Raw genomic sequence first — 27,933 nt, 5'->3', positions numbered from 1 at the left:
ATTACACCGTAGAAACAAAACAGAGGAAGACACTGTATAACTTTATTGTTTTCACTCTAGAACAAAGCTTCTAAAAGGCCAAAAAAAATGCCCTCCCTAAAAATACAGATCTGTTCACGAATGTTGAGTGAAATGTAGTTATAGCCAGAACATACGTTCACACAAATATTACATTAAACATCACAGCAAAAGTGTGCTTCACGCCCATCAGCTCATTATTCACTTTATGTTGTACAGAACACACATGCTAACCACTTTCCCAAAATGATCCAGCTACAGATGCACACTGAAGAAGTATTGCTACTACATTAGAATGATTGTTTAGTTTATATACAAATGTTAAAAAGTGCAGTGTAACGAGTACCTTCTTCACATTGTGCTTCCTTTAAAATGAAGTGTAGGTATGGATATTGCTGTTATGCTTGAGCCCCATTTGTCTGTTGAGTAATCTGTAAAATTCAAAACATGAGGATGAGAGTAAATTCATGTAGACAGCGCGAAATCACAACAACAGTCGCCTCAAGACACGTTATATTGTAAGGTTGACCCTACAATAACACATAACAGTGGCACTGTCAAGAAATGTATAGTTTATTTTTATTCTACAAATGCATCCATTTGAAATAAAATAATCTGGATTTTTATTAACTATATATAAATGTTTTTGTAACACTGAGTGGTATTAGCATTGGCAGACAATACTAGAGCTGTGTTGCTGATAGAACGTTCCCATGCTACATTCACATCACATTACTTTTTTATTCTCATTTTTCTAGTTACAAAAACATGACATGACCACTAGGAAGTCTTTAATTGTATAGCTTTTCTATAAGTCACACAACACGACTGCAATGCTAAATATGTTAAGTGCTTCAGCCAGCATTGTGACATGACACAAACAAAACAGCGACAAATTCAAGTAAAAACCAACATTAAATGTCTTGGTGCAGTTTTGCCATGGTCATCAAAGACCATGAATACTGGAAAGTGGACAGGGAGGAATCAAGGAGGACATTCATGTGAAAAGGGAAAGACCATCTCTGAATCGAGGAGGCGGCCTAAGGGTACATCTATCACTATAAGGAGCTTGGAAAGAAAAGCATCTGGACTTTGTCTTAAGAAAGTTAAATAAGTCCAGATGCTTTTCTTTCAAAGCTCATTAGACTACGATGACCTGAGAACCTTCTCAGACATCTTTTACCATCTTACAATGCTGTGATTGCAGATATTCCCCAACTCTCTGTGAATGGGACTCATGGTTTTCAATCAGTGGTTGTTGATCAATGGTCATGACAATTTGTACATCAATGATCAAGAAACTGACCTCCCAGCCCATTGTTCCTTCAGTGGGCTGGTTTCAGTCATTATGCAAATGTCCTGTTTATAAGATTGGGGAAACCTGCAGTCAGCTGAGACTGTGGAAGTCACTCGGATGAGTCAGGAAATGTTTCTCCCACTAAAAAAAAATGCTACGTCCAGATGGGCAGAATCGACTATCCTTACCTCGATGATTGAACATGCATCAAGACATGTTCATCTGGGTCTTTAACTTACAATATAAAGCGCCTTGAGGCAACTCTCAGTTGGTGCTATATAAATAAAACTGTATTGAGTAGATAAATGTGATCTTTTAGAACCACACACACCTCATACCCAGAGGCTAAGTTATCAGATTCTTCCTTTGTTGTTGTTATTTGTATGTTCATCATTTACATCTGTTGCAGTTCTTACTGGAAGAGTATATGCCATAAAGCCAATTTATTGTTTATGAACACCCTTTTAATGTTTGAGTCCACTCATCAGAATATCACTGGTGATTTACAGACCTGACAACCTGGTTTGATAGTAGCTGATAGGCTTATTATAAAACATAATCTGAGTCATCTTAAACAGGCTCAACCTATCAGAAAATAATTATCAGAAACATCACCTCAGCTGCCACAATACAGACAAACCAGAGCATTGTACATTCACTTGTATATCACAATCTTATCCAGTAGTTAGTTTTGTTGCTGGAGTAATTAAAATAAAACTACTTTAGGTCAAACAATATTGCTGCAGAATCATCACACTTCATATCACTGGCATGGCAAAAAAAAGTTCCTTGATATAGTCAAACTTTCTTTTAATCAGTGATCCAAACACTTAGGAAGAGCACACGTCACTTCTTTACCTCTTTACCTTTGGGATATTGAGAAAAACGTCAATTTGTTTGGTAAACTATTCTGGCTGCATATTCAATAACATCCTATCCATCCATTTTCTAATGCTTATCCAATTTAGAGCCTATCCCATATATGTTGAGAAGCGGGGTAGACCCTCAACAGGTCGCCAGTCTATCGCAGGGCTAACACACAGAGACAGACAACTACGCACACTCACCTGTGGCCAAATTAGAAGTGGCAGTTATCTAACAGCATGATTCTCACTCTCCATACTTGGCACTAGTTAACTTGTAAGGTGGCAAAGCTGGCTGGTCAAGCTGTTCAGGAATTACCATTTCCTGTTCAGAAGCCTCTAGAGGAGCCCAGCAAAGGTTTTCTTTGCTTTGTAACTGAATTTGTGCCTAAATGTAATATTTTCATTCTTGGTGATTTTAATATCCATGATTGTTCCCCTTCTGCTCACCAGCTCATGCGTAGGTCATATGAGCCGAGACACATGATTCGGTTCTTTTACTTGTCAAATCTGTGTGTATATTCAATGCTGAGGATGCTACTTTCTCACCACGTGCAATCAATTTTTAAATCAATGTTAAAAATCAAGTAAGAGTCACGACGATGCTGCACTCTCTGGCCTAATCAAATTGAACACTGTTGATCAGTTGGCTTCACCCATTTGCAGAATATGTGCTGAACTGTCAAGCTCCATCTCTACATTCTTTTAACCCTGTCTGCACTGCTGTCCTTTGAGGTCATACCGCCTTAAATTAAGGGCACTCAGTGCAGGAGAGCTCAAAGAGTCTTATGAAATTTTAACAAACATCAGGAGGCTATCAAGGCCTCAATAACACAAACACTTTCTGACTTGATTTATACTCAGTCAAATACAGCACAGTCCTCTCCAGTATAATGAATTCAGCTCTTAACCCTTCACTGGTGTATTTACTCACTCTGGGCATGTTTCACTTCCTGCCCTAACCAACACTGTTGACAGCTTAAAGCCTACTACATGTCTCATCTGTTCATCTTTTTCTTGTAAGTAGAACATCAGTTTTGAGAATTATACATACTTGGTTTTTGTTCACCCAACTGAAGACATTCCTCTTCCCATCAGCTTTCTCAGCTTCAGACTAGTTCCAGTTTATTGTCTCATTTTTGCCAGTCCATTTCTACTTTCATATTTTAATATGATCATTTCTACATTATTACTTATCCCTGTGTCAGGCTGGGGTCCAGGGTGTACTCCAACTCCCCCCAATTGTTCTTAAATTATTTGTATTGTTTATTGACATCCTACTTCCTGTGCAGCACTTGGATTAGATTAGAAGCCTGGAACCACCTTCTGTAACGCGACACACAAAGAGCTTCCACTGCACCACTGTGATGCTCATATTCAGTAATATTAAATAACAATTTATATAATACTAACATATATTATAATAACATCTTTGCCAATGACCTGCTACTGAAGTTACAGATATTAGCACTGAGGTTTTATTTGTAACTTTTGTATGTGCACATGTGCCTCCATCACTGGCTCTAGTAAATTTCTCCATCCACCCTCTTTGGTCCAGAGTACTGTAAAACTTGGTACACCTAACGTGTGTTCTCCAGTTAACTTTACCTGCCCTCTTACCCTTTCCTTTTGCTATCTTTATGAAATGTCTACAATATTGCTAGTCATGATACATGACTGCCTGAGACTGGATATATTGTGGCTATTCATTTAGTCGTTACCTTTGAGCCCTATATGTATACTCATTGCATCATCTGATTCATAAATGTGCAGCAGAACATGCTGCAAATATACCCGAGGCTGTGCTGATAAGACTCTTAGGCAGTCTCATTACTACTCAAAGGAAAACCTAAATAAATGAGCTTAGATGATGTCTGAATTGTGCAGTGTAAAGACAATGTTTCTTCTTTTTAACAAAGGAGCAAATCAAACGCGTAACTCAAATAATCCTATAATCTGTTGCATGCCACACATGCACACACGGGGACTAAAAAGGGCCCTTAATTTTTACAGAACAGGTGACAAGAAGCCAGTTCAATACTTTGCAATGTCTGTGCAGTAAAATATCTGTCATTTAAGTATGCCACTGAATAAGCTCGATAAATCCATACAGCTGATGGGATCCCCTGTTGCTGCAGGATGCTGGTTTAGCTGGTGTCACTGAGGATGGTCAGTATGGAGCTGGCCTGTGAGGCAAGTTTACTGCTGCTATGACCTGTGAGTTTACTGATGCTTTCCTTCATATTCACAGAGTTCAACTCCTCCTTCATGACACCTAGAGCACACAAGAATAGAAAGAAAAGAGAAAACCAAGAGATTGATTGAAATAGAGATCAAACTATGCAGATGCGCTGTACAGTATTCTCTGATCATCACTGGGTGTACAGTGTATTTTGTGTTCTTTAGAGCTTGGTTTGATGACCCTACACACCTGAGTCATTCTAAATCAGGAAAATCTGTGAAACGCTCAAACCTGGCTCCCCAAGAATTCTACAACAATGCTGCCATTCTACGAAAATTGTTACAGGCCTCTGAAATACCTGAGGATGGGTGAAAATTTGTGCTTTTTAAATCATCTTTATTTTTTCCACCATTTCTGTTCCCTTAAAACCTCTTAAGTACACGAGGTAGCCGCACAAACATTTCAGGGCTGAAAAACACATTTAGGCTCTGCAACCAAAACAACTTTACACAAAATCAGTTGCACCAAATTTTGCATTAAATGTCAATGTAAACACACTACTACTACTGGAAATTCAGAAAACCTAATATCTAATATAATCATTTTTAATTGCCCAAAATTTGGAGCCTTCGTGTCCTGTTACTATTAACATCGCTAGCTGAAACACAAAACTGAGTGACACTTGTGATGTTGTCATGGTCCCTGGGTCTTACATGCAGGGGTTGAAGGTTTTGTCTTCATGAGGATTCTTTATGCTTTATTCTTGTTATTTAAGTCTTCTCTTAAGTGAATCATGACTTTAGGTTTATAATATATACTTTATATATTTACTTTCTCTTTGTGTTATTTGTCTTCAGCTATATTTCTTCTCAGGTTACACTTCCCTCTTGGACACTGACTGTCTCAGTCAGTAACGCAAGTAATGTGTTACTGTAATCCGATTACTTTTTAAAGTAATGAGTAAAGTAAGGGATTACTATTGAAAAAAATCTATTAGATTACTGTTACTTTCCTGTAAGCACGCTGCGTTACTAAACCGTGTTTTGTTTGCGAGAGTGTCTCATGACGATGACGTACGAGCGTGCGACGTCCGTGGCAGCAACAGACGTGTGCAGATCAACAATGGATAATATGCAGTGTGTGAGAGAGTACGAACATGCAGCGTTTAAAGCGTGGAAGTACTCACATTACTTTAGGTTTGATTCTGTAAAAAGTGACAAAAACATTAGTGTCCGTTGTGCACTCTGCGTGGGGAGAAAACTTCTTTCTACAGCAAAAAATTAAACTTCTAATCTGAGCGAGCAGCGAGCACGCCGCCACGGGAATGTGACATTCACAGAGAAACCCCCGGATCGTCCCACTGACATGACCACTGTGGGCAAACCTCCACCCGCCCCACTCCTGCTAAACAGGTGACAATAGATTTAAGAGTGACAGGACTCAGAGCTGCTGAGTCTTTGATTTTATTTATTTTCTGCTGTTTTACTTGCATCTATTTGAAAGAGTGAGTGTAAACACAAAACATTGTTTTACTTAATATGCTGGAATATGCAGAAAATAGGTTTAAATGTTAAACACACAAGTAAGAGACTGCTGCATACAATTAATTGTCCATAAAATTAAAAGATTAAAACTAATAAAACAAGTTTTAAAAAGAGACTTTTTCATTTGATTACATTTTATATGATGGATTATTATAAAAAATAGAATTGGGCTGAAAGGTCTGTTGCTTTATTACCTATCCAGGTTGGTATCATGTTTTTAAAAAGTAATTAATTAATAGGGTAACTAATTACTTTTGAAAAGAAGTAATCAGTAAAGTAACGGGATTATGTTCTTGGAGAAGTAATCAGTAATTAGTAATTAATTACTATTGTCAAGTAACTTGACCAACACTGCTCCTGAGCTCTTTACTTCCCTGCTTTCAGGCGTCTTCTTTGTTTTTCTTTGGGTCTCTGTATTTCATACTTCCTGTAACCTGCCTGATTTAATCTTTGTGACGCTGAGCTGTAAGCTGATAGGTGCACATGAGTCATTTACTTTCAGCTACGTTTGCTTGTTGCATATTTGTGGCTCCTCTGACACTGACATCACAGCTTTATCATTCTACATCCGTTGGATAGAATTACTACAATTTCTATGTGTTGCTTTAAAATCAGACACATACTGGAGTTAGCCAGGCTGCAAATGAGACCTAAAGCACTGAACTTGACCTCGACCGCTCCCACAGGATCCTCCAACATCTTCTTCAGCATGGGCAATAGGTCAGCCTCCCGAAATGGATCCTTCATAGACTCTGCATTGTTTACAGACATGCAAAAATAGGTAAACATATATTCTTTAATGTACATCATCTCCATTCAGTATTGACATCATATCTCTTGATTTGTCAAATATCTTGTATTTTGCTAAATTGCAACAGGTCAGTAGGTTAGAGTGGTTAAATCTTGTGTTTTACATTGTAGCACATTAATTGCTTCTGCAGATTAATTTACATTATGGCCAAAAAGAGTCATTATTGTGTTATTGTTGAAAGTCTGTCACTCTTGCATTGTTTTTCTGTTCTCTTGGCACAATACAAGATTTTATGTATTGCTGATCTGTGGAACCATCACTCTGCTTTAACACTCAGTGGCACCTCTCTCGACTATCTCCCTCTCTCTCTCTCTCTCTAAGGGGGAGCCAGGACGTCAGGTCAGGGGGGAGATATCGTCATCCTCACCCTCCAAGGTTGGGCACCAAGCCCCAAGAACAACTATTGTGTTAACATACCCGTTTCCCTCCCAGGCTTCTAGACTTCTGACTGGCCAACATTTCTACACGGTTAGGATCTGGCATGTTCTTGACAGCGTTTGACTTTGTTTTCAACGTTTACATGTGGACAGAGATGTTTTTTCAAAACTGCACATGTGGACAAGATTTAAAAAGAAAAACAGAAAATCACCATTTTCAAAACTACCCGTGTGTACGTAGCCTTAGATGAGTTTGTTGAGTGTGACTAATAACTTTCTGCACTCTCTTATTTGGTGGCGAATATGATCACTGATCCAGGGGGAAGAATTTGTAACTTGGACTAATCTGAATTTTAACAGTCCGACATGATCCAGAATTGGTGAGCATATATTATTAAACCAATTAATGAAGTCACTGATATCTGAAAAATTAGTTGTTGATGCAATAAGGTCAGAGAGCAGAAAACTGAGCTGCTGAGTGCTCATTAAAGATGCAATGTGTAATAGTTTTTCTCTGGGAAGACAACACTGGATGCAGAGCGGTGTCAAACATTATACATTTGTGATCAGACGTGTACGATGTGTTTATAGATAAGCCAAAACTAAAAACTGTATCCAGCGTGTGGTCACCACATGTTGTACTAAATTAAATGCCTTTGCAATGTTAAGAAATTCTGTGGTAGTGCAGTTAGAGGGATCATGAATATGTAAAGTAAAGTCAGCTACTAAGATGATTTAATCAAAATTAACAATAACAGATAAAAGTAGAATTCATTTAAGAAATTACTGCAGGATTTGGGAGGTTGATAGATTACAATATACAACAAACTGTTTAAATAGTTCAGGGCGGTTGAGGAATGATGTGAAATTGTCCACATAGGCAATGTTTTTATTCCTGCAGTACCTCTTGAACCAAATGTGCAGGTTGTCAACAGCTGAAGAGCAGTCAGAGTAAAATCCTTCACACAGGCCCCAGGATAGGAAAAGGTACGGCCACCAAGCATCGCCAACTGTTAAACCACAGAGGTGGGTAGAATTGGCCATGAGGAGGTGGTCGATGATGAGCAGTTCAGGGGCATGACCGCATGTGAGCTCCAAGAAGCAGCTGTGGCAGCAGCAGCAGCGGCAACAGTAGTAGTACCCGGCAGAGAAAAACGCCAATGCCTGTGTGGCAGGGCGTGGTCTGTAGCGCCGCTGCGGGGAGGCTGACACACCAGAGCTGCATCAGCTCATCACGCCTCCCCTGCACTGGATCCTGACTGAGTAGTTGTTGTTGTTGCTGTGCATGTGTGGCTGGCAGCTGAAAAGTTGCCAGCCGAGTGCAAAAGAAACAACAACTGAGAATAAAGACCTGTGTTTAAAAGTGTGACAATGTGGTCGGGTCTCCCATGTGTCTGCTACAGCCTGGTTTCTGGAGGAGGGAGATGGCTAGGCGTCTGTGCTGGAGCAAGGCCGCCTGGAAGAGTGTTGAAGTGGCGAGAAAGTCTGGGGGTGACACAGCTGTGGCAGCCAATCCGGTGCTGAGCAGGCCATGAGAAGAAGGAGCATGCTGAGGAGTGAAACTGGACCAGCATCCCTGTTGGGCAGCCATCCCATCTTCACTGTCCAAACGGTCCCCATTATCGTCGGGCTGAGTGAGGGGCATCTCTCCAGTAGCCACACATGCAAAAGCATCATCCTGCTCTGGAGCAGACAGCCCATTAGAACTTAAAAGGTCCCCCACAGAAGAGTATGGTGCACCCACATTTTACATTGGGTCTAGTATGCTTTACCAGGACCCATGGCTTTGAGTTGCAGGGCGTAGAACAGACTTGGGACTTTGGCTGATCAGATGTGGCCCATCTTTGGGGCGAAGCCAGACCCAGGAAATCAGCTGAGATGACTGGCTATCCTCCAGAGGTGGTCTAATTGAACCAGGGGACTGTGGCATCACAGTCAGCTGCTGCGACTAACCACTGAGCGGAGGGGCAGCTGCTGATGTTGCCACAACAGGAGATGCGTACGGAAGCTAGGAGCTTCACCTGTGTGTGGCCACAGATGAAAACTCCATGATAAGCTCATTCTTCTTTCTAAGGTCTGGTTTCAGTTCCCGGGTATCCTCTTTTAACTGTGAGTATGGTGGGAGACATGGACCACAGACAGCCATGGCTTGAGGACAGAAAAAAACTGACAGACAAGCTAAAAACAAAGTCAGCCTTGGTAGCAGATGAACCAAGTCAGGAGGCTTCAGGGTGTGTTGATTAGCAGTGGTTGCACCATTAAAGTTGTAAAGGGTGTCAAGCTGAAATTACAGTTTCAAGAGCATTAAAGATTTAGTAAATCCAGAAAAAACTTTGGAAGCCAGCAAAATATGGTTTGAAAGACAGAGAAAAACAGCAGAGAGGCACTAATCATAGCAGCATAGGAACAAGCCCTAAACACTAGATCCATAGAGGCTGGGGTCTATCACACCAGGCAAGACCCCAGCTGCAGGCTGTGTAAAGATGCCCCTCAGACAATCCAGCACATAACAGCAGGGTGCAAGATGCTAGCAGGCAGGACATACATGGAACGCCATAACCAAGTGGGCGGCATAGTGTACAGGAACATCTGTGCTGAATGTGGCCTGGAGATCCTCAGGTCAAAGTGGGAGACGCCCCCCGGGGTGGTTTTGAATGAGCAAGCTAAGATACTGTGGCATTTCTAGGTACAGACGGACAAACTGGCGATGGCTGACCAACCAGACTTATTAGTGGCGGAGAGGCAGAGGAAGATGGGTACAGCACATCAGGAAAAGGAACACAGGAAGCTGGAGAAACACCAAGGGCTGACAGAGGAGCTCGAGAAGATGTGGAGGGTGAAGGTAACTGTGGTACCGAGTGGCTCCAACAAATCCCAGGAATGAGTTCCGAGATCTCTGTCCAAAGGAACCCTCAAGCTCCCAGGACTCTGGTGGAGGACCCGTGTGTGTGTGTGTGTGTGTGTGTGTGTGTGTGTGTGTGTGTGTGTGTAACATACAACCTGCTGGTTATGGTAAAATATTTTGAAATCCTGGGTGGGTGTACATGGGCTGGTAGTGTTTTGACATTTTAATTATGAGGCCACTCTGTGTACAACATATCTATGTGAGCCCCATACTACTCTTATTGTTTAATTTCAAACAGCATTTTTTACACTTCACTCACTTCCACAGACACCAAATTAAAACTTGTTGTGAACACTAATAGAGTGCCAGGCTCCTTCTTTGATACACCAAATTCAAATTTAATTTAACAATTTAATTCAATGTCACTTCCAGATGAGACCAAACTAGTGTCTGATATTTTGTATGTTTTTTAACCAAAGCCAGTGTTGGAATGCCCATGTTCCCAAATATATTCCAGAGTAATTGCTCATTCCTAACTGGAGAACACTTCGTAGTAACACTTTGGATCCGTCTCGTGAAGCTTGAGAGATCTCACTAGAACTACACTCTGAAATGTTTGATAAATTTAGCCAGAGAACTTGAAATTGCTTTACCAATGTCAATGGCACTTGCAATTGCCAGGGCAACCAGGGCTTCATTCTGCATGATGACATGTTCACTTGATGCCATAGAAATAAGATGCCGAATTCCATTGGCTCTGGCTACTTCACGGACAACTTCCTGTAAAAGAGAGAAAATCAGCCAATCAGACTGATAATAAGTGAACATCCGACACAGTGAGTTTGATAACCAACACAAATAAATTAGAATTTAACCAGAGAAACATTCACAGTAGAATAATCTGACTCACTGAGTTCTGACTATGTCTGATGAGAGCAGCCAAGAGGCGACTGGCTTCTCCTCTGACTCCTGCATGATCTTTGGCTTCGCACCACTCCATGATCCGATCGAGGAGGTCAGCATCTCTTCCCAGCACTAACGCAGCTTCCTCTGACACACAGTATAGCAGAGGGTAGAAGATGTTTGTTTTGACAACGATTAATAAAGGCTGCCAGCTGTACATGGGGGAAAAAGATGGACAAAAACCCATATACCCTTTTGATGTCCCATGTATTACATTAATCGGAGAGAAGCATGAAATTTTGGTGGGTCTCCTCATATGAAATGCTTACTTTTGATCCTTGCACAACATTTCTGTTGAATTCACATCAGGACTTTGACTTGGCAAGGTTGTATTCTTTTTGCAGACCAGTGCTTTTCCTTTGTTGTTCAGGGTTCTGTTGATAGTTGACCTTCAAATGTTCTGTCTTGATGGAGGTTTACATACTTCATTTCATATTTTCATTTAATTTCTTTAAATGGGCTTTCTGTTTCAGACGTGTGAAAATCTGGTAATGACTACAGAATGTCTCTCATACAGAAACCCAGAGCACTCATTGTCCCAATACTCCTTCAGACCTTACAGCACACGGGACAGGTGTTTTACTGGATCTGCTGAATTCATATATTAGCCCAATATTTTATTTTTGCAGGTTGTGGAAAGTAGTGTGTTTGGTGTTTGTTTGGTACCCAATGGTCAATAAGATGTCTTCTACTAAAGGGAAGAATCTAAGTTATCACTTGTCATCAAAACAATTCTTGTTTACAAACTGAAGCATTTTAAGCATTTTGCTCACCATGTCCGTCCACCATCATACGCAGAGTACCCAGCAGTTTGAACTGAACTGGGGGCATGTCAGAGCGCAGCAGTGTCTTTATTCTGTCAGTTACCCCGTCCTCCAGCATTCGCACTTTGTTGGTGGCTGGAAAACACACATGTCATATTATTGACTTTCTCAGTGTTTCAGTTTTACTTTATCAATTCACTTTGATTTTTAAGGACAAAACACATTCAGGACAATTTCAGTGTATGAAATGTACTTGAACTTATTTATTTTGATTGCTTAGGCAGTGGAAGCCTGTACCAGGAATGGCAAGGTTTCTGAGTGCGCTTAGTCCAGCATGTTGAACAGATACGTCTCCTTCATCTACGTGCTGCTCCAACAATGTCAGGATGTGAGGAACCACCCCGAGGTCCAGCATCTTTACACAGTTACTGTCTGACAGAAAAACAACAGGCACAACGTCCTTAAAACCCAATTACTTACAAACAAACAAACAAACAAACAAACATTAACATCAAGGTCATTTGGGGCTTTTTTTCTCTACTTTGTAAAGCAAGAATTGGTGCACAAATTTTAATTTTGTTATTATTTTCTCCAATTCACACAAAATCTAAATTATACACACAGTCTCAAATATATGATTCATGTAGTAGAATAACTGACTACAATTGCTAGTTTCTCTTTGCCAGCGGAAAAAGGACTTGTTTGACACAACACACTTACCAATACACAAGGTATTGGTAAGTGTGTTGGACCAGAGTGAAGATCTATGAAGAACTGCAGATTTACACAACCTGGGAAGTTCTCTTGGGGCCATTTCTGTATAACTACAGATTTCTGAATCACCAGTTCAAACAACTTATTCTGATATGTCCCCACTTTGCCCGTGTCTGAGACCCAAACTGTCCACAATGATGCAATTTTACATTGTCATGGGCTGAGGGGGTGCTGACCAAGAAAGAAACCCAACCTTGCTCCAAAACCAACAGTCAACCTTGACTGAAAGTTGCTGCTGCCCACATGGATAAGCCAAATACATTCTGGAGAAAAGTTTTATGGTCAGAAGACACAAAGATTGAGCTACTGTGCCAAAATGACAAGAGGCGTGTTTGGAGGAGTAAAGGCGAGCCTTTCAAACTGGATGTGGGACTGAAAAAGACTGAAGTCTATCTTATCTCTCATTACATCTGAGAGTGGGTAAAAAAGTAAGAACTATTTATATTAATGTGGATTTAATACTCAGATTTTTACCTTTATGGTTTCACAAAGGGTTAAAAAGAGGACGCACAAAATTAATATGATTTACTATTTGCAAAAGCACATAAAGATAAACTCTGTTATAGCACTTTGTATCACTGTAAACATAAGAGGCTGGATGTTAAGACCTTACCCACTCTCAGATGTAATGAGAGGTAAGCTGGGGGGACTTCAATCCCTTCAATCCCACGTTTCTTCACAGTTTGAAAAGCTCGCCTTTACTCCTCCACACATAACTCTTATCATTTCTGCAAACCAGTAGTGTAATTAGCCTTTATACATGTAGTGTTTTGCCCATTTTAATGAAACAGATCCTTGGGCAGTTTTCCAAGCCACTGATTTAAACCTAGTCATATTCCCAAAGCGCTGAGCACTGCTGCAACTGGTATGGCTGGTAGGAGTGGCTCTGCAAAGCTACTCAGGTCTTGCTTTTTTTCCCCCCTGGAGGCCAAAGGCAGTTAGAACTGAGTGAGCCTCCTCACTCATCAGCTTCATCCAAGCTCTGCACTGCCTGCTGGGTAATACTCATTGGATCAGAGACTGAACTTTTTTAAATAGAGCGCTGATCCAGACTTCCCGTAGTGGAGTGCTGCTCCACACATCAACAAAACAAAAGAACACCGTACCAGCAATCCACCATGGTGGTGGCAGCGTTATGGTCTTGGGCTGTTTTGCTGCCAGTGGTAGTAGTACATTGAACAAGCTGGATGGAATAATTAAGAAAGAGGACTACCTCCAATTTCTGTAACTTCACCTCAGATCAGCAGCAAGACAGAAATTTGGACACAACCCAAAGGGACAATGATCCCAAACACATAACAAAACTGGATTTGGAGCGGATAAAGCAGGCTAACATTAAGCTTCTGGAATTTCCAAAGCCCCAACCTCAGACTTGTTGAAAATTTGTGGACTACATTTCAAATCTGAATTCATCCAAGGAAACCAACCAATTTGAGTAAACTATCAATTCTGCCAAGACGATTGGTCAAATATCCATCCAGAATTATGCCAGAAGCTCGTCGATGGCTACCAAAAGCATCTGGTTGAGGTACAATAGGCAAAGAGATATGAAACCAAATATTAGTGTATAATGTATGTGTATGATTGAGTATTGTAGTTTACTTTGACTCCACGTGGATTAGAAAAAAATCAAAGTAAATTCAAACTTGTACAGCCAATTGCTGTTTTTTTGGGGTAATTAGAGATGTGTGCTGTAAAACAGTGGTCCCCAACCCCCAGGACACGGACCGGAGTTGTCCGGTTTGGAACCGGGCCCCGAGAGTTGAGGCTCGGGTGTGAAATTGATGGTTTTCAGGGTTTTTATCATTTTTATCATTAACTTGGCTTCCCTGGGTCTTTTCCTGTGTGTTATGAATAAATTTTCTTTTATTTGGTACCAGTACTGGTTTTATTTTGTTGTATTTATTTGCAACACCTTAAAGGCCGGTCTGTTAAAATTTTGTTGGACATAAACTGGTCCGTGGCACAAAAAAGGTTGGGGACCACTGCTCTACAAGCATTCCAACCCAGAAAAACATCATCTGATAACACTAAATAACAGTGAACACAAAAAAACTGTATTTTAAAGAAACTACAACTGTTAATGAATGAGTGACTATATTGTGTTACATTCTAATACATAAACTACTAAATATATCCAGTTAAACATGAATACTGTATCATTTCAAAACCAGACAGCATGTACACTGCTGAATTCTTTTTAGAAGATCATGAACCAGTTTGATCTGTTTAACTCATCAGATTTTTAAAAAAATGTGTATTTTGTATTTAATGGATAACTTGTAAACTGTCTGGACAGATAATCTGACAGAACCTTTCTGCTGAGGAAGTAGAAGAAAGTGGCCTTTGAGATGTTTCATCCAGAAACAAAAATGGGTGAAAACCAAGAAAAAATAAACCTTAAGTTATCTTTAAAAAAAAGTTATAACAGTCTGGAGAGCTGTAAAGACTGAACTGTTTCTGGTGATTGTCGAGAACCACAAGAGACTCTCCAGACTCAGTCAAAAAAGACCATGCAGTGTGTCTTTCTGACAAACATCTCACCATTCCTGGCGAAGTTGGCAATGGCAAGTGCTCCCGATAGCTGCAGCTGGGTGTTGGAGCTCTGGAGCCATGACAGAACATCCTGGTACACCAGACCTGATCCTTCACCAAAACACTTCTGCATGGACTCATCTGACACACAAACAGTCTTTTGAAAATGATTTAAAAAGCAACCTAACACAATCACATGATTTAGATTCACATACAGCAGTGACATTACTATTGCTTTATTAGGTAAATAAATCAACACCAGAGATTACATATTAGATTGGTCACAACGCATTCAGTGACAAGTGCAGTGCATTTTTTTATTACTAATTTTTTTTGTAACTCCAACTCCTAAGACACAATGAACGTACTTACAGTCTGGACAATCAGAGAGAAAAATGGATCTTTCCCTGATAGTTATTAGTCCTCACCACCAGCGATTCAGAAGACGCAGTGCTGTAACCAGTTTTAGCCAAATAATCAGACATATAATTCTACCTTCGTGCTCTTTGAGTGAAACAAATTCCAATTTTGGCACTTCCCGTTTTTGACTATTAAATGAGCTACTAAATACTTGCCCACCCAGTCTCTCCTAAATGCAGCTGTTTCTGAACCAGTCATAGATGTTTCTTGTATAAATGCTGCATCTGTCCAACATGATTTGAGATAAAGCAAACATTTGTTAAGCTTAACGGAATTATTAGCACCACAGATATTGGTGTATATATTATATATACAGGATAATATATGTTTAGTATCCTTTCTTTTGTGCTTCCATTCTTTAACATACCTCTGATGTTTGCCCAGGAACAAACATTTTTACAACCAACCACAAAACACCAAAATACACACCTCCCCTTGAGCAAACAACCTGTCAAACCCACCACCTAACAACACACACGCACACACACACACGCACACACGCACGCACACACACGCACACACACGCACACACGCACGCGCGCGCACACACACACGCACGCGCACGCACGCGCGCGCGCACACACACACACACACACGCACACACACACACGCACACACACACACACGCACACACACACACGCACACACACACACGCACACACACACACACACACACGCACACACACGCACGCACGCACGCACACACACGCACACACACACACACGCACACACACACACACGCACACACACACACGCACACACACACACACACACACACGCACACACACGCACGCACGCACGCACACAGCCTCCCCTCAGGTTCAGAGGATTATGATCATTATCCTTCCACATAGAAAAGATACTACTACTGCTACTAACAATAACAACAGCTACAATAACAGCAATAAAAATAAAACAAGCCCACCTGACAAAGGTTAAGAGCACCCAGATAAAAGGGAAAAATATCAGATCAATCATAAACCAAAGCAGAAAGAAATCCCCAAAAAACCTCACATAATATGAACGACCTCACTGTGAGCTGTGAAATAACCTCTCTGTTGATGAAATCCAGTGCTATGTGGTCATCAAACATCATCTTCTAACTACGAGACTGGAGTCATATAATCACAGCATGGCAGGAAGGTCAGTGTGAGCCAAATATTCTTTGTGTGCAACTTTCTCTGTGCTTTAATAACCTCACATCCAGGAAAAATTGCATTCTTTTCCCATGCTCCTGCATCTCTGTTTTACTCTTACATTTCTCCTTCACTGCCATCATCACTCGTTTGCAGGAATGTCTGGAATATTCTAATGATAGTGTGGCAGGGGTGTGGCTCAAGGGGCAGTGCCAGGGAGAGTGATGGAGCAGGTGGAGATGTGGCTCTAGTGAGGTCTCTTTCCCATTTTAGTGACCTGAGACGGCAGTGTGGAGTCAGCTGCAAAGACGCCAAACGAAAGAAAATATTTTGTGTCCAATAAAGGAAATGTGGACAGTGTCCTGAGCATCGTGTGGGGTCTGGATCATTCACAGATACGTCTCAGCTGATGATCATTATCCGGAATAGGCATCGGTGACCTACAGTTAGGTCTATATATGTATATTTGGATACTGACACAAGTTTGTTTTTTCCCTGTTTACCTAAACATATTCTAGTTATAGTTATAAAACGGACGTGGGCATATTGTGCAGACTCTCAGCTTTTATTTGAATGTATCCACCTTTAAATTGGATGAATGGTTTAGGAGTTTCAGCTCTTTAACATTTGCCACACTCTGTTTTTAAAGGGACCAAAAATAATGGGACACTCGACTCAAAGCCTATTTCGATGCCATGTGTGGACAATTCCTTTGTTATTTCATTATCAACTAAGCAGATAAAAGGTTTGGAGTTGATTGAGGTGTGGTGCTTGCATTTGGAAGATTTTGCTGTGAACAGACAACATGCAGTTAGAGGAGCTCTCCATGCAGGTGAAACAAGCCTCCTTAAACTGTTAAAGCAGAAAAATACAATACAATACAATATTAGAAATGCCAAAATCTACAGTTTGGTAGAAAGAAATCACAGGTGAACACAACAACGCAACAACACCTGGACGAGCATGGCAGACAACAGTGGTGGATGATCGCAGAATCATTTCCATGGTGAAGAGTCCACAAAGAAACAGCAACTGAAAGTCGCTGCAGTAAAGTCATGGCAGCGCATTCAAAAGGAGGAAACCTGGTGACGTCCATGAGTTCAAGACTTCAGACTGTCACTGCCAGCAAACGGGTTTTAATCAAGTATTAGAAATGAATTTTTTATTTTCAGCTATTTAATTTGTCCAATTACTTTTGAACCCCCGAAATAAAGGGACTGTGGTAGAAAATTATTTTTGTTCAACTGAATTAAAGCTGAAATTCTGCACTTTAACTACATCTGAGTTGTTTTGTTTCATTGTGATAATGTACAGAACAAAATTAAGAAAAAAGTTGTCTCTGTCCAAATACTTTTGGACCTGTATGTACACACTCACCCTCTATCTACACTAAACACCTCTGCTATCAGATTCAACCTGGTCTGTATAGTTTTCCACCTTCTACACGTCACTTCACTCTAATAATCACAGATTAAGACACCACTGGTCTTTCCAGCTGGTCACACCTCTTTGATGTCTTTAGCGGTTAATGCGACGATGTCCCTCTTCCAGTCTCTCATTTCTGTCGGCAATATTCATGTTAACTTAACTTGTGACGTTTTCACCACACAGACGTCCTCCTGCAGTTGTTTAAGCACACTACTGAGTTGAGACATCTGTTGCATCGCTTTTTTCAAAGTTGCTTCAAAGTTCAACAAAAGCATTCGATGCAATACCAGAGGCTGTTAGAACCTTCAGCGTGGTCTCTGTCAGCATGCTTGCATAGCTTATCCCCGGTTTAGCAACGCCACTTTTTGATTTCTTAGATGTCACTGAAATAAAAAGAAACCTCTCAACACTAATGAAAACTATTTACAGACAGTAAGATAAGAGCCAAAGCCAAGAGCTCTGTATTAGGCGAGCGTCTTGGTGAGTGGATCCAAGTGCAGTGCAATTTCAGCACTTTGTCTTCTTCTGTTTGTCATCTGACCACTTTTTCCTTTCAAACCTATGCTAAGACAATGTTGTTGCTATGCATTACTTACCCCCTAAAAGCAGGGACACCATTAGGTTGGAGGCAATCTTGATGCTGCAGAGGTCATGTGGGTCAGACCCTCCCTGCAGACTGCGAATCATCTCGGATAAAGCTTCTGGGACTCCCAACTCTGCAAATTGTAGTTTCAGAGTATCTGATGGCACAGAACAATTCATTTCAATTCAGTTCAGTTTTACTCATATAGCACCGAATCACAACAACAGTTGCCTCAGGGCGACAACCCAACAAGCTTTACTATTGTCTCCATTAATCATTAACATATGCATGAAAAGCAGAAGAAAACTGTGTTTGGACTTTTTTCGTACAAGTTACTGAGCAGCATATGATTAGAGCACAAACGGGGTAAAAATCTTTGAGTGCTTTTATAATATGAGACACGTTTTCTTAGTTCATCCATCAAAAAATAAATGTCTGACAAGTCAAGGCAATGTATTTCATAATTAGCACATGCCAAGGCTGCTCTCCATCTCCCTCACGCTTTCTACAACCCAAATTCCAGAAAAGCTGGGGCTCTGTGTAAAAGGTAAACCAAACACAATGAATTTGCAAATGTTGTAGACCCATTTTAATTGACATTAAAACACAGAACACTGATTTAATATTTTACTAGCTCATGAAATGTATTAGCTCATTATGAATTTGATGAAAGCAGCATGTTTCAAATAAGTTGGAAGTGGAGCAACAAAAGGTTTGAAAAGTTTCTCAGGAGTAAAGACGGGCAGAGGTTCACCAAGCGATTAAAAACATGCCCTTACCACTCTCTCCCAGAGAGCCCAGTATTTCCAAAATGACATGTCGGCGTTCAGCATCAGGGGCCTGTTTCAGCTGAAATATCAGTACATCTGCAACATTCAGCTGTGCCAGCGCCTCCCTTGCAGAGTCTGCAATTACATGTGGTCTGTAATCAGCTACAGAATTAGTGACATATCATAATGACAGCAGAACAGCTTATTGCACAGTGAATCGTCTCTCTCTGTATGAGAAGGATTTCCTTTTTTTATTTTTGCAGTATTAGCCCACCTCCCTCTGGCACACTTTGGTTGCTTTAACCTGGATACATTAACTGTGGAAGCTGTAATTAGTCACCCCACTAGATCACAGTAGCTAAAGAGATCTGTGGCTGAGGAGGTAGAGCAGTTCATCAGGTTGAAGTGCTCTTAGCAAGATACTGAACCTTAGATTTCTCCAGGTGTGCCTGCTATATTAATACCAATACATTTATAACGTACAGTTTGGTGAGTAGTTTGAGTGCTTAAGCATGACTAAACTCAAATGCTACACGCTTTCTTCTGCTCTGTTAAAAAGTTTTAAAAGATTACTCTGGCCTGACACGGTTACCACAACGAGTGACAAAGTATTTACTTTGGACAGGTACGGGTACTGTGTCAGCCATTTATTTCTGTCACGTTACTCACAAAAGAAAACCCTCTCTCCTTCATGTTTAGGGTCGCAGGCACATTAATTAAAGGCAATGCTGTAGCTATAAAGAACATGTCTAATCACTAAAGCACTGACAATCAAACTACATCTAATGTACTTAATACAGTGGATACAAATAGTAAATAGTCACCCATGTCTGCCAGGTTACACAAGGCCAGCAGACAGACATTGACCAGTGGATCATTGTCAGGATACTCCCTCATTATGGAAACGAGTCTGGGGATTACACCACTCTGGACTAACTGGTCCTGCTGGTATGCTAGGTAAAAAAGGTAGGAGACAGAGATAAGTGTTAAGGAATAAAGTGAGGGACCTCTAAATATCCATTTTTATCATTTTGTTAAAAAATAGATCTCAGAGCTTTTTGTCAAGATGCTGAAAAGTCCTAAGCATTTAATGGGAGGCAGTTCTGTGGATGGTACATGGACTGGTTCTTCTAAAGTGCTTTATACAACATTACAATATGGATGCAAATGTCTTGTCGTGAAAAGCTGGAGGAGAATGAGAAGACTGGTTGGTTCTGCAATGGGCTGCTACAGCAGCAGATCATATCAGGCTGCACTCCCCCCAGCCACGAACTGAAGCATGTCACGCTGAAGACTGGAAACATGTAACCTGCTGCAAGTCTTTTTTGTTTTGACACAACAACTAGTACACTAAGACAGTGTACAGTCAGGCTTACTTTACACCAGTTAACCATGCTTTGAACGCTCCAGCTCGTCCTGGGTAATGTTGTTGACTGTGTGCCTGCTTTTATGGCGACAGTCTCACATATTTCAAAGCATAAGTTAGCCCCTATATAACATTTCACGCTATATGATATCAGTCCGATTATGGCAGGATCTGGACAGTTTTGGCAGTCAGGAACAAAAAATAGGCATCATACATGACAGTCCTGTTGTCTTGCATAGTGCAATAATGGATGCAAAGCAACGCTGCATCTAGGAAACCTGACACATGTTCTGAAAGCAGCTTGCATGACTGATCTGGGAGCAAGTCGTGCAGTTGCCTAACATGATGTAGTTACCATGACGAAAATATCAGGTAGTTTGAGGCTGGAATTAAGATCTGTCACTCTGTAACCTTCAAAAGAAATCAGACTCGTCATCACACTGAGAACGCCCTGCTGACGGAGCCAGCAGTGTCCCACCAACTCACAGTTGTCAAAGCAGATGCGCCCAATGGCCCTGCCAGAGTTCAGCAGCAGTTCTTGGTTATTGCTGTTCAGATGGGGAACCAACACCTTAACCAGGCCTGCCTCGATGCATGGCTCCCTCACTGCAGCTACAACACATTTAAGGACATTAAACTTTGTAAATGCTGATATTTTTTAAATGCTATGTTGCACATGTTACTCAACAGCTATGAAACAACCTGGTGTTTTAGTCTCATGACACATCACTGGAGCATAAGATGCAACCCCCTTTTTGAAAAGCATCATATTTTCAGCCACTCTGTTTGGAATTTAAGTGTATTTTTTCAGAACAGAAATAATATTAAAAAAAACACTGCAACCTCATACAGATAAAACATCAACCCAGTAATCTGAAAGTGGCACTAAACTAAACCAGTTTGGACGTTTTCTAAAGTGGCTTCATCTGTATAATCCTACACATACTGGCTTTAAGTTGCTTAAAAGTGATAAAATGTTTCCTTATACACTGCAATATATTTTTATTTGATATTTAATAATTATTTTAATTAACAATAAAGATAGTACAAGGTCCTTAACATAAATTAAACTGATTTTAAGGACGTTGTAGAATCCTAAAGCTCTGGTCTAGTTCTAAGAGAACATGAAACAAGACAAAATAAGGAAGCTTATACTGTACAAACTGTTTTTTGAAGCACACCCAGTTTTATAGTATTCAAGTGTTCTACCTTCTCGGGCCATCTCTGCCACCACCAAAGCCACCTGGCAGCTCAGACTGCTTTTTCTCTGTAAGGCCTGAGCCAGTATGGGTAGAATCCCACTTTTGGCAACGTCGATAGCAGCATCTTTCTCTGTGAATACACAAGTCAGTTCATTTAGAATGATAAAATTCACTATGTAATATGTGGTGTTAGTTGAAAAGTGAAAGTGTGAGGCTTTGATGACTCAAAAAGTTGATTCTGTTCGTCTGGATGAAGCGTTTTCAGTGGGATCATCATTCAGGGGACTTCTTCAGTCTCAGCTGACTGCAGGTTTCCAACCTTAGAAACAGTGCATTTGCATAATGACCGAAGCTAGCACCACTGACAAACAATGAGCCGTGAGGTCAGTTTCATGATCTTTAATATGCAAATTGTCACGACTCAATAAACACTGATCAATGTCCATGAGTACCATTCACAGACAGTTGGGGAATGGCTGCAATCACAGCATTGTAAGATGGTGACAGATGTACCCCTGGCCTGACGAGGTAGCTCTTCTGTGTTGTGCCATCCGCTTCACCAGAGGTTGTTTGGTTTCCCCGATGTATAAATCCTGGCAATCCTCCCGGCACTTAACAGCGTAAACTATGTTACTCTGTTTGTGTCGGGGGACCCGATCTTTGGGGTTTACCAATTTTTGGCGTAGCGTGTTTGGAATTTGAAAGCCACAGATACTCAGTGTTTTGTGAAAATGCATCTCAGCTGTTTCAATAGTCCTGACACATAAAGGGTCACTAAAGGTTTTCACTTCCATCTCTTTCTTCAAGTGCCTTCCCAGTTGGATATTTGTCAAAACTGGGATAACCACATTCACTTAGCACTTTCTTGATATTATGTTCTTCTGCTTCCCTGGTTGCTTTGTCTGTGGGGATGGTGTTCGTCTCCTAGTTTGTGCTCCAGTGGATGATGAGAGTCAAACCTTAAATACTGATCCGTATGCGTAGGTTTACAGTACTAATTAACTTTTAAATGTCCCCCATTACTGATGGAAATCTCACAGTCTAAGAAGGCTAACCTGCCATTTATCGACCGAGTTAATGTGATCAGTGAACTCAGTGGGTCCTGAAATTTGATTTTCCCCCAGGTGTCATCCACATACCTGAACCAATGACTGGGTGGTGTCCAGGGTTACCAGAGTAAAATGAATTGGTCTCATATGCTCATTGAGCAGCTGGTTCTTTGGCTTCTGTTGCTTAGAGGCCCTTAACTGAAGATCTCATTTGCAGACTTTTAGGAGTAATCCTATTTTGTCTGCATCTGAGGCTGAATCTCAGGTGGTAGCTGTACTCAACCATCTCTCGTGCTGTTTGCTTGTACTCACGTACTAGCTTTAGGCAGTCCTTATCAAAGTGGGTTAAAATGTCTTCATGCATGAACATTTCTCCACTCTCTCTGAATGGTACTCATGGCGACTGATCAATGTTTATGACAATTTGCATGTTAATGATCATGAAACTGAAATATGGCCCAGTGGTGCTGGTTTCAGCCGTTATGCAAATGTACTGTTTATAAGGTTGGAGAAACCTGGAGTCAGCTGAGACTGAAGAAGTCACTTGGATGAGCGAGGAAATGTTTCCCACTGAAAATGCTACTTCCAGATAAACAGAATCAACTTCCTGGGATGTGTGTGTTATATGACTTACTCTTTTCTAGCAGCGCAGCCAGCACTTTATCCAAATGAGGCTTGAGCTCTTCTTCAATCAGCTCTGTACTCACACTAATAGCTTTTAACGCCTCACTTAGAGAGTCTGCCACACACAACGAGAGTTAGTTGTTAGCTTTAGTAACAAGGAAGTCAGGTGAGACATGCCATTTTATAGGTAAAACACAACTTGAATAAGATTAAGACTCTAACAATGAAGCAACTAAAAATTTGCTAACAAGATCTGGAAAATCTGTAGCACTGACAAAATAAGGAGCTGGGTTACCTTGTTACCAACACAAAATCGTAGACAGATATTGGTTAGTGGCTACCAAGCACTAAGATCTGTACGCCTAAACTGGCGTTCAGGTTTAAGTGATCCTATGATTCAATTTAATTTAATTTAATTAAATTTCGTTTATACAGTGCCAAATCACAACAACAGTCACCTCAACGTGCTTTATATTGTAAGGTCGGCCCTACAATAATACATTCAGAGAAAAAAACCCAACAATCATTTGACCCCCTATGAGCAAGCACTTGGGCCACAGTGGGAAGGAAAAACTCCCTTTTAACAGGAAGAAACCTCCGGCAGAACCAGGCTCAGGGAGGGGCGGGGCCATCTGCTGCGACCCGTATATAACAGGACATTTGTTTGTATCTGTTGACAGGCTAAGCTTACAATTTGTTACATTTGGTTTTATAACCCAAAACATAGCAAGCGGTGTTCATACACACACATAATGTGTAAATAGTGGGTAACACCACATGAAAAATCAAAAAAAGAATAACAACGAATGGCTTCTGGAACCTTAATAATGAAGTTTTTGACTGAAAATTTGTTTTGTTTGAGAAATGTTAGACTGAAATGAAAATGATCGACTTACAGAGAGCTGAATTTAAAGACATGACAAAAACCAAAGTGAAAAAATGGAATTCAATTTTATTCATATAGCACCACAACAACAGTTACCTCAACACGCTTTATATGACAATAATACAAAGAAAACCCCAACAATCAGAAACTCCCAGTTGTTGCACGACTGTGAGGAGAGACATGTTTTAAAACCCCTCCTTTAACAGGAAGAAACCTCCGACAGAGCCAGGATCAGGGAGGGGCAGCCATCTGCTGCACCCGGTTGGGGATGAGGGACTCATCCTTCACAACTCAGAATGATATACAGTAGATTATACGGCTCCACAGTGACAGACAGTGAGCAGAGGGTCCACTACAGGATGTCAGGCTCTTAGGCCACACTTATGAAGTCTGTTTCTGATTGTTTGTTCAGAGACATTCACATCCAATGGCCTGCTGGAGGTCATTTTGTAGGACTCTGCCAGTGCTCATCCTTTTCCTTCTTGCACTGCTGATGGCTTAAAATATAAATATATAATAAAATTCAAAAATAGTGAGAAAACAGTCTGGAAAGATACGGAGCTTCTTTATGTCTACCTTGATAAGCAGAAAAGGACATGATGAAAAGCAGAATAATCAACAAAGCAGCAACTGAGAAAAAAAAGTGACTTACAAACTGGCATTAGCTCTTTAGGCTGCAAGACTGCCGAGGTTATTACTCGACAATTAAAAATCCAGAAATCTTGGATGTTTTTCCTATTTGGTTCTACAAGTGTTGGCAGCACTCTTACAGATATTGTAGCTGATAGGATGCGCCACCACATGCAGAACATATATGAAGAAGCTATTGGAGACCAGAGCTACTACCACTAAAAACCACAAGATCATCTGCAGACATGAAATGGTTCACTAGAGTCCTGCCAATGATGCAACTTCTTCAAGAAATCATCAGCTGAAAGTCTAAGGAGGTTGGAAAGAAAAGCGTCTGGACTTCTTTAAGTTAAGAAGACGGGACTGGAACTCTCCACCATTTGACCTTAGAACTGAAGAAGCTTCTCGGATGAGAGGTGAAACGTCTTCAAGCAACTTAAAGAAGTCCAGACGCTTTTCTGTCCAAGTTCCTTAGACTACGATGACCTGGATGACTGAGAACCTTCACAGACATCAGCTGAAAGGTTAATAACAACTGGAGACAAATGTTTAATTACATTAAATATCAGGAGTCAAAATCCTCCAAACATGGGAGAATTTTTAGAGTATTTTATAGAGCTTTGTTATTATTTGCCAAATTCCTATAACAAAATTTTATTTCTCCTAATCCTGATTTTGTATAATATATACGACTCACATGATGCTTTTTTTCTATTTTTTCTCTTTTACCCACCAATAAACAAAGTCTTGGTTAAACTTAGACCTATTTACTTAAACATTTATACCTATATTAAACTTAAATAAGTATAAAGGAAACAATAGATTTTTCTAGAGCCGTCCAATACTGATGTTTCTGTTCAGTGATGTGGTCAAATAAAGTTTAAACAGTTTACACATGCCAGCAAAGGGCTGTGTAGGTTCTTAAACACATACAGTCCATTTCAGTCAGACGCACACACACACACACACAGTGCAGATGGTAATCACGTCGGCTAATCCCTATAAAGTCGATTGAAAATAGCCCGGGTGGAGGGGGCTAGGAAACGGATACACACACTTGTATGTCACGATCTAGCCCTCGTGTCCTTCTGCGTGTGTAAAAAGACTTATAGACTCTTCTGTTCTAACTGAGCACGTAAAGCACTTGTTACTAGAAGCCTCATTCATCCAATCACACACACATTCATACAACCACTTTCTTCTATAGCGTTTATCCACACACACTCAGACAAATGAATCGCAGGCAACTCGGCATCTTGCCCAAGGATATTTTGACATGCAGACTGCAGTAGCCAGGGAATCGATCCATCAACCTTTGGATTGGTAGACAACCAGCTGAGCACAGTCAGGGTGGCTGTGGCTCACTGTGTGCATGTGTCTGTGTTAAAGCACAGGCCAACAATTTCCTAGTCAGTCTCACAATGTTATGGCAAGAAGTCCCCAGGGTGCCTATTAAACCTACTTCAGCTACACTACAAATGTGACTGCATGCATAGACACAATAACAGGAACAACTGGGAAGTCTAATCCCATCAGTCCGTACACCACTAAATCCTGTCACTGTGATGCTCATTGTGTTTATTCCACTGTTAGACTACTCGGTACATTTTGGATGGTACTGGTATTATGATGGAATTATTATGATGGCAGTCAGCAATGCCACAGACAGGAGAAGACGCTGCACAGATGATTGTGTGGCTCAGCTGGTAAGTTTATGTCCATCCACTCCTGAACTACACAGTGCTGCAATCTTCCTGGCCGGTGGCACAAACAACTCACTGTTCCTGGTCTGCAGAGTGGCGCAACAACACAGTGCACCACGCCGGCTGCAAATCGTTTTATATTTTAGACAGAGCAAGAAAGGAGATAAGCATCACACACACATAGAGGATGTAACTACTCACCAGTGTCTGTCATGGCTGCTGGCAGGCTCTCTGCTGGCTGGCTAACTGCCTTCGCCTGCTTGCTAGCACTGTGAGTGTGTGTCTGTGTGTGTCTGTGTGCAGCTAGCAGAGAAGCCGCCCTCCCTTCAGTCAGGTGTATCCCGCTCACTCTGCCTGCTTCCTTGTCCTTGCTCTTACTCCACTAATCCTATTACCTAACTCTCCTTTTCGTTTTCCTCGCTCCACTCTGCCCTTCTCTGCTCCCACTGCGCGTGCGTTTTCTCTCTACGCTCATTTGTTTTCTGTTCCCATCATGTGCTTTCGTTCTTTCTCAGGGACAAATTCAAAGCACAGGCTTTGGTGAAAGAAAAACAAACAAACAAAATGATATAGAGTATAATAACAAGCAAATTACGGTGATATTTACATATTTGATATGTTTTTAAAAATATATTTCATTGTTATATATTATTATATCTATATTTTTATCATATAAAACAAAGGACTCTATTTTAAAGACTGATGGGCATAAACATGATATCACATAGAAAAGACTGATAATATATGCAGATTTTTTTTTAATGAAAAACTAATATTTTTGAAGCTCTAAAAAGAGTTTTGTGGAAAACAGACTATAACTTAAGTGCGTGTCTGTGTAGAGTGCATTGCGCTTTCTGATTTTTTTTCTGCATATTTGGCACACTGGCAGGTTTCAGATGGTCAACTTTTAATATTTGACATAAAGAACTCTTGTAAACACAAAATGCAGCGTGTGATGAAAAGGTTATCCAAACCTTCCTGACCTTTGTAAAACCAAAACACTAATTGCCCTCAAATAAATGTGTTTGTCACTCTTCATGGCAAAAAAAATGCAGTCGAGCATTTTTAATAACTGGCAATGAGACCTTTTTTATCACTGTACAGGACTTTTTGGCCCACTGTTGTTTGCAGAATTGTTTTAGTTCACCCACTCTGGAAGGTTT

The 27,933-nt window shown here is 40.7% G+C and overlaps 1 protein-coding gene across 6 annotated transcripts; it reads right to left on the bottom strand.

Annotated features, from left to right (window-relative positions):
- Positions 1 to 20: 20 nt before the first annotated feature.
- On the bottom strand, positions 21 to 27,230 carry si:dkey-191g9.5 (rap1 GTPase-GDP dissociation stimulator 1). Of its 6 annotated transcripts, none has more exons than XR_003213623.1 (15): positions 26,972 to 27,230; positions 23,562 to 23,666; positions 21,886 to 22,008; positions 21,163 to 21,288; positions 20,135 to 20,263; positions 19,320 to 19,445; positions 18,554 to 18,697; positions 14,983 to 15,114; positions 11,962 to 12,096; positions 11,674 to 11,799; positions 10,848 to 10,987; positions 10,591 to 10,717; positions 6,569 to 6,656; positions 4,290 to 4,453; positions 21 to 449 (listed from the first exon to the last, which is right to left on the bottom strand). XR_003213623.1 is itself a non-coding variant. In XM_005461439.3 (15 exons), exons 1-14 carry the CDS (start codon positions 26,982 to 26,984, stop codon positions 4,326 to 4,328), a joined length of 1,683 nt encoding a protein of 560 aa, XP_005461496.1. In that variant the 5' UTR covers positions 26,985 to 27,229; the 3' UTR covers positions 21 to 449; positions 4,290 to 4,325. The 6 variants fall into 6 exon arrangements, 5 of the variants coding, with proteins under 5 accessions (XP_005461496.1, XP_005461497.1, XP_005461499.1 ...); XM_005461439.3 differs by having other exon boundaries at positions 6,528 to 6,656; positions 26,972 to 27,229; XM_005461440.3 differs by having other exon boundaries at positions 21 to 4,453.
- Positions 27,231 to 27,933: the final 703 nt, after the last annotated feature.

Source organism: Oreochromis niloticus, linkage group LG13 (genome assembly GCF_001858045.2).
Source record: "Oreochromis niloticus isolate F11D_XX linkage group LG13, O_niloticus_UMD_NMBU, whole genome shotgun sequence".
NCBI lineage: Eukaryota > Metazoa > Chordata > Actinopteri > Cichliformes > Cichlidae > Oreochromis > Oreochromis niloticus.
Note: the sequence above shows the minus strand (reverse complement) of the source record. Positions and strands in the feature narration are given on the sequence as shown.